The sequence below is a fragment of the Tetrao urogallus genome, assembly GCF_951394365.1.
Source record: "Tetrao urogallus genome assembly, chromosome: 10".
Lineage (NCBI taxonomy): Eukaryota > Metazoa > Chordata > Aves > Galliformes > Phasianidae > Tetrao > Tetrao urogallus.
This window is the reverse complement of record NC_136823.1, coordinates 8,889,481-8,901,506: the sequence shown is the minus strand read 5'-3', so window position 1 is coordinate 8,901,506 and position 12,026 is coordinate 8,889,481. Positions and strand designations below refer to the sequence as shown.

General features: G+C 35.8%; 1 protein-coding gene across 1 annotated transcript in view; it reads left to right on the top strand.

Moving 5' to 3' along the window:
- The window catches only part of DNAH12 (dynein axonemal heavy chain 12), a gene marked incomplete at both ends in the record, with an annotated part of 62,558 nt that extends 51,794 nt beyond the window's left edge, over nt 1-10,764 (top strand). The window contains 14 exons of the mRNA XM_079540503.1: nt 926-1,084; nt 1,476-1,620; nt 2,437-2,587; nt 2,888-3,141; nt 3,695-3,835; nt 5,123-5,260; nt 5,770-6,003; nt 6,427-6,615; nt 7,120-7,223; nt 7,890-8,094; nt 8,289-8,426; nt 8,879-8,970; nt 9,577-9,644; nt 10,574-10,764. Of these exons, the coding sequence (XP_079396629.1) occupies nt 926-1,084; nt 1,476-1,620; nt 2,437-2,587; nt 2,888-3,141; nt 3,695-3,835; nt 5,123-5,260; nt 5,770-6,003; nt 6,427-6,615; nt 7,120-7,223; nt 7,890-8,094; nt 8,289-8,426; nt 8,879-8,970; nt 9,577-9,644; nt 10,574-10,764 (2,209 nt within the window). The remainder of the gene's footprint in view (nt 1-925; nt 1,085-1,475; nt 1,621-2,436; nt 2,588-2,887; nt 3,142-3,694; nt 3,836-5,122; nt 5,261-5,769; nt 6,004-6,426; nt 6,616-7,119; nt 7,224-7,889; nt 8,095-8,288; nt 8,427-8,878; nt 8,971-9,576; nt 9,645-10,573) is intronic.
- Between the last annotated feature and the right edge of the window lie 1,262 nt (nt 10,765-12,026).

The window sequence follows — 12,026 nt, the reverse complement described above, 5'->3', positions numbered from 1 at the left end:
AGCCTTCGGGTATGTTAGGAAAACAATGATCCTGTGCTTATTTAAAGCAGTGGCTTTATCACTGCTACATCTTTTAATCGTTTTGAAGAAATTGGATAATGCCACATAGCATCATTATTTCAAAAGCCATTGCTATTATTTGAGGCCAAGCTTACAAACCAAAGAAATTAACATGTCATTACTGCAACTTCTAGGCTTTCAACTGTTTTCCATTTTCCCTTATCTTCCTTTCATACTGTTCTACATACATCATGAGATTTCAGTTGTAATTTTCTCTCTTCTAATTCTAGTTGTCTTTCTGGGTCATTTTGGGGGGTTTTAATTTTGTGTGAATAAACTGTGAAAGGAAAGATAAGTTCAGAATCGCATGATGGTAACTTAGTGTGCATACTTAAATTGCAGTGTGTACATAATGTCCATACCTGTGTATGAACCGTTTTTCCTGGCCTGATCTGTTGCTCCACTGTGTTCCCACTACCCATTTATTTATAGAAAGTTTTAAAAGTCAGGAATTGTAGCACTTTTTAAAAGCAAATACGCAGATAGATATCGTTTTCTTCTTGAAATCCTTACTGCAGTCTTAATCAGTTGTTTTTTCCCACTCAATTTCTTGATTGTATGGATAGTAGCTATTGCTGCAGGAAGGTATTGCTAAGTGGCAATAAGGTGTGACTTGGGAAAAAAAAAGAAACTTTTGTGTTATATAAAATTATATCCAATTAAAAAAAAACACTTTTTGTTATATAAAACTACATTCAATTAAAAACAAAAAAAAACAAAAAAAAAAAAACAACAACTTTTTGTTATATAAAAGGATGTCCAATAAAAAAAAACACACAATGTTTTGTGATATAAAATTATATCCAATAACTGAATTCCAATTGTTTCTTTTTTCTTTTTGTCTTTTTTTCTCCCTGGAATACAGGGCTAAACATGAAATAGAACGTCAAGAGTTTATGTTCTTATTAACTGCTGGTGTGGGTCTCAAGAATAAATACAAGAATCCAGATCCATCTTGGCTACCAGACAAGAGCTGGGATGAGTTATGTCGTGCCAGTGAAATCCCAGCTTTGAAAGGACTGAGGTACAGTAAAGTGACATTAACTATACTTAATTGATTTTGATCAAGTTACATTTAATATGCTGAGAAGAAATATTGATGAGTGGAGTTTTTCCTGAAACAAGAAAAGCCAAAAATTGATGCAGTCATCCCATAGTCTTCCAGAAGTGAAGCAATGCTAAATGCAGGAGGAAGCAGAGCTTACTGTCAAGTTAAAAGCTCTCAGGTTAAGTCTCGTGTGTTTGCAACAGCATGATTGCAAAAGATCTTCATTCAGCTGTAGGATTGGTTTCTGGTGTAGATGAGGATTGTGAGTTACAGCTTGTTTTGTCTATCATAATCCAACCTATAGAACTGCTTTTTGATAAACCAAACTCCAGGTATTTACAGTAATTGTAAATGCTTTCTCCTGTAGGAGTAATATCACTGAAAATATTGGTGAATGGCAAAAAATTTATGATAGCAAAGAGCCACAAAACTTTCCATTACCAGAACCATTGAATAAAGCATTAAATGAATTACAGAAGATGATAATTCTCCGGTGCTTAAGGCCAGACAAGGTAAAATCAAATGTCATTGTGAGTTTGTAGACCGTTGTAGATCTTGTAGCACAGTTTGCAATACTTGTTAAAATAACCAATCTGTTTTTCACTGTATTTTATCAGGAAAATAAATGCTATTCTTATTTTTTCAGTTGAGCAGTTCACACATCAGAAGCATCATCTGAGATCTTCTGTGTGGTGTGCTTTTGCAGTTTTCAGAGTGTACACATCATTCTAGTTTCCTTCAAATTCTCATTAGTGTTTTGTCTATTCTTTGGTGCACCTGTGCAATATGTTAGCAAGAAGAAATACAGAGTATCCAGAGCCGTGTGCTTTTATACCAGGGGTTGCAAGGTGAAGAGGGATGAAATATGTTCAACAGTTAAATAAGACTGTTAACACTTTCTGCCTTATTTCACTTACAATTGTATGTAATTTAGGAACAGTCAGTGTTAGGAATTAAAGTACATATTGCACTTGCTTATTAGTAAACATTAATGTAATTGTTTGTAATTAATTCTAGGGGGAAACATGCTCATCTTCCTCATTAGGTAAAGCATGAATTAAAGTCTGAATTATAATTCACTTTTATTCATATGAGGTATTTTACTTTTTATGTGCCAAAAGCTTTTTTATTATCTCTGGGAGGAAAGAGATGGCAGAGGTGTCAAAATGAGCTGAAACCTTCACTTGTGAAACATTCAGCAAAACTGCCAAGTAGAGATGAGTCTTTCTAGGCATTTTTTCAGAAATTTAGCTGAGTGCAGTTAACTCTAATTTTTAGAGTGCAGTGCACATTAAAGAGTTGATGGTCTCTATTTAACCCTTTACCAGATCGGTCCAGCTATAACAACATTTGTAACTGAGAAACTGGGGAAGAAATTTGTAGAGCCGCCACCTTTTGATCTAACAAAAAGTTACTCAGATTCAAATTCCACAATCCCTCTCATATTTGTGCTGTCTCCAGGAGCAGATCCCATGTCCAGTAAGTATACACGGAAGGTGAGAACAGAAGCTGAGTACAACCTTGCAGATTTGTTCTTCAACAGATAGTGATTATTCTGTTCTTTGTGCAAGTAGATTTGAGTGCATGAAGTCTTGCTGATAGAATTCTATTCTTCTTAAAAATGGGAATGCTATTTTAAATGATTAAGTACTTATGTTTTACTTCAAAGTCATACCTTCATGCTGTATGTTCATTTAAATAAATATTTATTAACTTCTTTTTCCAAGACATACTTCTTTTTGATGAAGAAATACTAAAATCTTGTGCTTTCTGTTCAAGGCCTTCTGAAATTTGCAAATGACAAAGAGATGGTTGGAAGTAAATTTCAGTCCATCTCATTAGGACAAGGACAAGGACCTATTGCTACAAAAATGATTCAGGAAGGAATGGAGGAAGGAGCCTGGGTTTGTTTACAAAACTGTCATTTAGCTGTTTCTTGGATGCCAGTGCTGGAGAAAATATGTGAAGAGTTTAGCAGTGAAAAATGTCATCCATTCTTCAGACTATGGCTTACAAGTTACCCTTCACCAAAGGTACATGTGTTGACAAACATTCTTTATGGAAAAGTTGGTGAAGTTTTAACCTACACTTTCATATTGCAGAATGAACTGATAATGTGGAGCTTCTCTAAAATAACTAGAGCCTGTTGAAGTGATAATTTAACCATTTAAAATTATTTCTAACCATTACAGTATCAATCTTGCTTTGTAATATTTTGATATTGTGATGTATGATGCTTTGCATAGTGGTGAATGGAACTGCATTTTGCCAGCATGTATAATTAAGAATTTTTGATGTTGTCTATAAGATTTTGTTTCACATAAATTCTAAAATTTAATTTTGCAGCATACATACAGGAAGGTGCAGAATACCATGAAAACACTTTAAAATAAAGGTTTAAATAATAGTTAAAGATAAGGTGTTAAATTTCTGTCTAAGTATTTTCTTAAGCTTTAATATGGTGTTTAGAATGTGACTTCTCACAGTTGTTAATACAGCAAACACAACATAATAATATATTTTCATAACAATAGAACATCTACTCCATACTTTCTGAATGTAATCTTGCTATATTTTAATTTCTAGTTTCCAGTTACCATTCTACAAAATGGAGTAAAGATGACAAATGAACCTCCTACTGGCCTCCGACTAAATCTTCTTCAGTCATTTCTTTCTGATCCTATTTCTGATCCAGCATTCTTCTCTGGGTGCCCTGAAAAGGAGCTGGTACTTTTCTCTTGATCTCTTGACTGTTTGTGTGTGTGTGTGTTGTGCTTTTTTATTTGTTTATGATTTGGTTGTATCCATTGAAAAAACAAAACAAAACAATTTCTCTCCAGTGAATATCATAATCTATAGTGATTGTGAGTTTAGGTTTTGGAATGATACCATGATACTGTTTTAAATAGAAGCACGTCTGAAGCCAAAGCTTCCTTGTAAAAGTGCAAAATTAGGATAAATATAAGGAGAAGCATTATCATTGTTGAGATGCTAAGCACTCAGATCCTTTTCTTGCTATCAGGGATCAGTGCTGCAGTTCCCATGTCTCTTACTGATAAGTGAGGAACCACTTAGGTAGTCCTTACCTGTGAAAGAAGTGAAAAAACAGTGGGATTACTTAGGGATGAGTATTGTAATCATTGTAATCATAAGTGGATTCATTTAAGGACTTACATTAAACAGTACAGCTATTTTATGTATTTGTCTAGTTAGGTTTAAAAATAAATATGTTTGTATTGTGATGAAGTCAGCCTCCTTTCACATAGAAGAAAAAAACAGTATATAAAACAACAGTTTAATATTTTCATTGGTGACATGGACTGAGCACACTCTCTGCAATTGGTGCAGTTGATGCACAGAGGGAAAGGATGCCATCCAGGGGGCCGTTGACAGGCTTGAAAGATGGATTCATGCAAACACCATGCAGTTCAACAAGGCAAGATGCAAGGCGTTGCACTTGCACCTGAGTTGCAGTCTCAGTGATGAATAGATTGAGAACAGTCCTGCAGAGAAAGACTTTGGTGTTCTAGTTGTTGAAACGTGAACCATCGATGTGAAGTTGCAGCCCAGCAAACCAATTGTATTCTGGTCTGCATCAAAAGAAGAAAGACCAACAAGTCAAGCAAGGTGGTTCTCCTGCTCTGTTCTACCCTTTACTAAGATGTCACCTAAGTACTGTGTCCAGCCCTGGTGTCCTCAGCAGAGAGATGTGGGCATGTCAATCAGAGCAGGAGCTGAAGAGGGCCGCAGAAATGACCAGAGGGCTGAAACAGTTCTGCTGTGAAGAAAGGCAGAGAGAATTGGGGTTGCTTAGCCTAAAGAGAGAGGGCTGTGTGGAAACCTTCCAGTACATAGAGGAAAGATGAAAGATTCTTTACCAGGGTTTGTAGTGACAGGAAAAGGGTAACGGATATGGAGAGTGGAAATCAGATGGTTTGTTCTTGGTAGAAATTACTCAACAGCATGAGCACATAAGTCAGATAATGATACTTTTCTGTTTTGTTTTTCTCAAAGGTATGGGAGAAACTACTCTTTGGAGTCTGCTTTTTTCATGCTCTTGTTCAGGAGAGAAGAAAATTTGGGCCCCTTGGTTGGAATATACCCTATGGGTTTAATGAATCAGACTTGCGAATTAGTATCAGACAACTGCAGGTAAAATACTGTTGTCTTTATTTAATAATCTCTGATGTTTATGGACCGTAGGAATGAGATTGATAGTCATATCAGTCTGTACGTGTACACTCATGTTGTATCAAATGTTCACAGAATTTCAGACTTCCATGAATTTACAAAGGCAAGGAATGTCAATCATATAAATATTTTCAATATCTTCATTGGCAAGTGAGATAAAATAAACGTTTGTTCTTCACCAGTCTCTGTGAACCAAAGTCTTACGGATTGTAGGAAGTGTATATGAGTGCAGTAACGTTTGAATTGTCATATATGAGAGCTCATTGTCCTGTAAGTGACACTGAGTCACTGTCAGACATCTGTTATGGTGGCTTTTGTGGTTAGTAATAGGAATTTTGTTTTTATGTGTATACTGCTAATTAACAGAGCCTCTGTAAATGGCAGTTTTGCCTGCACTGCAGCTTTCAAGCCTTCACTCTGTAGGTCATACTGGTGTTCTAAAGATATTTCAAGTCTCTCTTCTGTTTCAGTTATTCATAAATGAGTATCAGCATGTTCCATTTGAAGCAGTATCTTACCTGACTGGTGAGTGCAATTATGGAGGTCGAGTGACAGATGACTGGGACAGACGTTTACTGCTGACAATGCTGGATGACTTTTATAATCCTGAAATAATTGAAAACCCCCGTTACACTTTCTCTCCCAGTGGAAACTATTATGCTCCGCCAAAAGGCACATACGAGGACTACATTGAATTTATTAAGGTAAAAATTAGCAAAAAAAAGCCAAAACTGACATAACAATGATCGGCAAGAATGCAACCCTTAAAAGCTTCTCTGCATTAAGAAAGCAGTTTTGCAGCATGTTTTAACTGTGTGCTTGGATTCTTGCCTGACATACTTGTATGATTCTTACCATGGTCAAGTATGTGTTTCTGTTAGGAGCAAGTAATCAATAAGCAGAAAAACGCAGTGAGTGTATTTGGGAAATGCTTGGGAATGGCTTTCTACATGTGAGATGATTGCTATCACCAGTAGTACTATGTGCAAATAGCCATCACTGAAGTTCTTATCCACCTTCAGTTGAAGTCCATAGTAGTTTTTCACCCAGATTCTTAAATAAGCTTTGGGTTTGATTCTCAGTCTGTTGCTTTGTCTCATGCAGATGTTTGCTGTATTTTGCCCTAGAGTCTTCCCTTCAGTCAGCACCCAGAGGTATTTGGTTTGCATGAAAATGTGGATATTTCAAAAGATCTTCAGCAAATCAAGGTCCTCTTTGAATCTCTGCTTTTAACTCAAGGGGGAGACATTCAGGGAACTTCTTCTGGAGGTGGTGACAGCACTCTGTATGAAATTGCAGATGACATTCTCAGCAAGGTATTGTAGTTATACTAATGGCTCCAATTCATCTTTTTACCAAAAAAAGTTCTTTAACCAAAATCTTCACCGTGAAACTGACTTAAGATTGGAGGAGAAATTCTACTGGAGGGAATTTATGAGCATGTGAACTTCTTTGGCTGAAAGGGCTGCAGCTGAATTTCATTTGAAATTAATTTTAGTATATAGATAAGTGATAGGAGAAAGCACAGCAAACTCAACTTGGAGAAATAGTTGATTCATTCATCTGAACAAGTTTAAAATAAATTAAAAAATGGAAATGTATACTTTTTTCATGATCAGAAAAATTCTTGGTAATTTTCAGAAGATAAGCATCACTTAATTTTTTTCTTTTTCTACGTGGATTAAGCTACTAAATACTGTAGTGATGAGAAACTCATCAGGATGCTGTTACTCCATAGTTTTTCACATCTGCGTGCTTTTAATGTAACTCCAATCTATAATGATATGTGGAATGACTTCTAAACATGTTGATATTTGCAGCTTCCAAATGATTTTGACATTGAAGGTTGCCTAGCTAAATATCCTGTGAAATATGAAGAAAGTATGAACACTGTGTTGGTGCAAGAAATGGAAAGATTTAACAAGTAAGAGCGTAATCTTTCTTTTATTTTTTTCATTTATTTTGTTCCCTTCTAATTGTCTGCAGTGGTATCTGTATTCCAAGCACAATTCACCTCTGTGGAAATTAGGAATGTAGAGTATGTTTAAGGAGAAATGCACGATGGAATAAGAAGAGGAGGTAGCTGCGAGTCTCCTTCCTCTTGTTTCCATGTATTTATTCTTACCTTTACCTGTTCCTCCTTTCTTTCTTCCTTATTTTTCTTTCTCCTCCTTGTCTCTATTTTTCTGTTCATCTCTCCCACCAAATTTTCTCTCAAAATTGTAATCTGTGCCTTAATGCTCAAAGTTTTCTTTTGTTTCAGATCAAGAGTTTTTCCTTCGTGTAGTAAACAGTGTGTTGTACGTTTGCAGTTCTTACCACACAATAGAGAGTTTGTCAGATGTTAAAATTAAAATTGTATTAAACTGTTCCTACTTGTAAAAAACCAAACAAACAAAAAGCCACAAACCAGCAGAACTCTGTAACTTTAAATGTGTGGCTAATTACAGGTACATAACAGTTACAGAAGTTCTGTAGACATTCCATTGTCTTCCATTGTCCATATTTTTTAATTTCTTCTCTTTCAGTGATTATGTGGTATCTTGCAGATCATGAATTTCTTAATGATAATTCTGTTTTACTATTCTAGTTTGCTCCGAACTATTCGTATTACACTAACTAACTTGAAGAAAGCCATTAAAGGTTTGGTTGTTATGGATGCTGAACTGGAGGCTCTGTGTGGCAGTCTGCTTATTGGAAAAGTTCCTGAGAATTGGGCTAAACAGTCCTACCCTAGTCTAAAACCATTAGGGAGCTATATTCTTGATTTCCTGCAGAGGCTGAAATTTTTACAGGTAATTGTACAAGAAGCAGAATTACTACTTATTTAATCTACATTTCCAAATAATTTGCCTTTATTTTAAAGCAGTATTGACAAAGAAATAATAGATATTGCTAGATTTTTAAAATACAGTTATGTAGAAAGTTATCCAAGAACATTTGATTTGTCTGTTTTTGTTTATTGAATGCATCGTTTTCCTCTTTTTAGGATTGGTATGAATTAGGGAAGCCCACAGTTTTTTGGCTGTCAGGATTCTATTTTACTCAAGCATTTTTAACTGGAGCCATGCAAAACTATGCTAGGAAGTACAGAATCCCCATTGACCTTCTGGGATATGAATTTCAGGTACAGATAAATTATAATTATATATTTTATTATTCTGGGACCTGGTAATGCCATAGGAATCAGTAAGTGAACCCTTCCTAGGAGGTTCATTTTGCATGTCATGCACTGGAAGACAGACATTTAATTATTTGGTAAGGTAAATAGTATCTGTAAAAGAGAGAGAGAAACTGGTTCTATCTGTTGGACCTGGACCTCCACTTGAAACAAAAACAGCCTACAAGGTAAACATTTATGTGTGTGATTAAAGCCTTTGTAACCTGCAGTAAAGGTAACTAACAAACCACAGAAAGCTGCTGTCTTTATGGTTTTCTGTAAAAGCAGCGCCCAAAGGAAGGTTTTACTACGTTGTTTTCATTATGGATTGATTTTTTGAAAACTGGCAATTAGTTTAATACTCACAAAAACAAATAGCTGTGGAAGCTTCTTCATACATAGCACTTATTTTTTTATAGGTTATTCCTCAGGATACTGTTGATACTGCACCAGAAGATGGTGTTTATATCCATGGATTATTTTTAGATGGAGCTCGCTGGGACAGAACCAAGTCAGTAACAAAATATATTAAGTACAGTTTTAGTAAGCTTTCTTAGCTGCTCAGATAAAATTTAAGTTTTTTAAGTGTTACTTTACATACTGTGTTAGTAGCACGCTTGAAAACATTTTCATTCTTCTTTTGGCCTCAAGATAAGAAAATAAAAGTGGCTTTTTAAATTACTGTTCTGCTGGAAATGTTGTGATGTGCTGATCTGCAGTCAAATCCAAGTATTTCATACAGTGGTCTGGCAGCCTCAGCTGCAGGTGTATTTCACGCACAGACTCTATTTGGTTTTTTTGTTTGTTTGTTTTGGATTGTTTGGTGGCTGTCCTGGGTCATCTTTGATCCTTTCCTATTCTTCTTTTCTTCCCTACATGAGTGCTCCACCTGCTGAATAAGTGCCATTCTTGATGACTTATTTGATTGCAGTAGTTTTACAGAAAGCTGGACTTCCCTCAGAACAATTGTACTCCTGTGACTGTGGTTACTCATAAGCTGGAAACACAATTTAAAGTTCACTGTTGGATGGAAGGCGGTTTATGTGTGGAAAATGTAAAGCACGCAGAAAAGCAACATTCAGCCACAAGTAACTATTTGGTTGCTTTCTGTCACCAGGGGAATATTAGCTGAGCAGTATCCCAAATTACTCTTTGATATGATGCCAATCATCTGGATAAAGCCAAGTAAGTACTGAAGACCAATGCTCCCATCCTCACCAAAGTACCCAGATGTACACAGAATTCATGTGCACCTGACCCTTGGCTCTAATATAAAAAATTGTATTTGCTGTGTTGACTCATTCAGTCTCCTCTCACTCAAGCAGTCGGCCTGTCCATCTCTTCACAGGTGTTTGTAGTTATGCAATTGACCAACTGCCTACTTAGGTTAACTATTATAAATATGTGTAGTTGCTGCCCAGTCTGGTTCTCAACAAAGATACAACCTTGGTAGGAAAACTAAATGGTCTTTGAATTTCTGCCTCTTCTCAAGTTGAGGAGATGCTTAAGCAAGACTTTATATTGCAGCTGTTGCAACTTAGCTGTGAGTAGGTAATTGGCAGTTATACAAATCTTCCACCTTTTCTGCCTGTACATTCCATTGAATGAATCTGTTCTCAGAAGTGCATGATTTTAAACCAGATTTTTTTGCAAGCTGCATGTAAGCAGTCTAGGTATACAAGAATCATTGAATCTCCAGGGATTTGTATTGCAGTTATGTTCTGTGGCTGCAGGACCAGAATTCTTATTGAAATATTAATTTCAAGATATTGTGTCTCACTAATCCCAAGATGAAAGCAGAATGCTTTATTCGTGCAGACCTTCTGATCTGTATGTGGTTTTGAATAATTACAAAGTTGGTAGAATCACAGAAGAACATCGATTCTTGAAATCAAATTGTAATTAAATTACTTTTCGTTTGTTCTTAAAAATGAAGAAATCACAAAAGAAAGCAACAGAAAAAACTAAATATTATGGGGCACACAAAACAATTTCGCAATCTTTATTTAGCATTAGGAATGTTGCTGTAAGTACTTAACAATTATATGTAGGTTATGTCCCCATCAGTGTATCTGCTTTACACAACATATTGCTGTTTTTTTTTTTCTTTGAAGCTGCAAAATCAGATGTCAAGAAACGTAACGTGTATGTTTGCCCGCTGTACAAGACGAGCGAGCGTAAAGGAGTCCTGTCTACCACTGGGCATTCCACTAACTTCGTCATTGCTTTGACACTCAATACGGATCAGCCAGTCCAGCACTGGATCAAGCGAGGTGTTGCGTTGCTCTGCCAGCTGGATGACTGACCCCGCGTGGTTCAGATAAGATACAAATGTCACAGGATACTTTCCTTTTTATTTGCTCACAGAAGTGCAGCATGCTTTTTGCAGGCAACTTCTGTAGTTGTGGGGTTTGTTTGCTTTTTTTTTTTTTTTTGTAATCTTAAAAGGGGGTGTGTTTCTGATCCCCAGTATTTTGCCTTAAATAAGTGTGTGTTATTATTAGCACCTTTACAAACTGCAAAAGATGCAGGTAGGATTTTAGCCTCTGGTAACAGTCTTAATGTGTAAACAACAATTTTATGCATTGCACAAATACTACAAAATATATCTTAATGAGAAACAAAAAATGGTCTGCGCTTTCTTTGCGATACCACGAAAGTTCATTGGTTGGAATGCATGAAGAGCGCTGAGTCCTGTGAGCGGAAACCCGGCACACAGGAAGTGTGGGGATTTTTGTGCTGTTTTTCGCACAGCCTGTGCTCTGTCACAACAGTGAAAATTGCAATACAATAAATTGTTGAACTGTCTGTAATAGGCACTTCCAAGTCCCTTCCTTGCTCAACAAATCCATGTTTTCAAGATATAGTTCAGATTTTTTGATTTACTGTTTTTTTTTTTCTTTTCTAAATTGTTTCCATTACAGAGAAATGATCGAAATCTCCCTTATTACCACTTGCCTGAAATGTTATTTCTTCTTTTTTTGTTGCTCCCATGAGGCGCTCCAATTTCAGATCCTTCAAGGATTTTGCAATTTAGTTTTCTTAAAAAAATAGTAATAATAATAATTACTCAAACATTTTTCCTTAGATCTCCTCTACTACAGAACTAGTTCTAGGAGTGAATTAAGCACAGAAAACCCATCTTTCCCATTATATCTAGGCAGCTTCATCCACCATTGCTTTGCTTACTGTGTATTACAGTTATAAGCAGTTTGGGGTGTTCATTTCTGAAACTTTGCTTTTCCCTTTAAAGACTGTATTATCTCTTGTTTGCTTTTCTGTTTATAATAGAATGTAAATTGTGATTTGGCAACCAGAAGCTCATAGTAATTTTCATAGGGTACTCTCTTGATTTTTGCTTATTTATACTTACTTTTATTTTTATATAGTTTTCTTTATATACTGCCCTATATTTTTCTTAAAGAAGCTGCTGACAGTGTCTGTAGTTTTCCCTCTTAGGAAATCACTAACAATTTCCTTTCTATAACTGAACAGTTACTCTCTGTAGCTCTCAAATTCTCATTCCATGAATTGTAAACTAGAGTATTTTTGTCAATAAAGTGGATT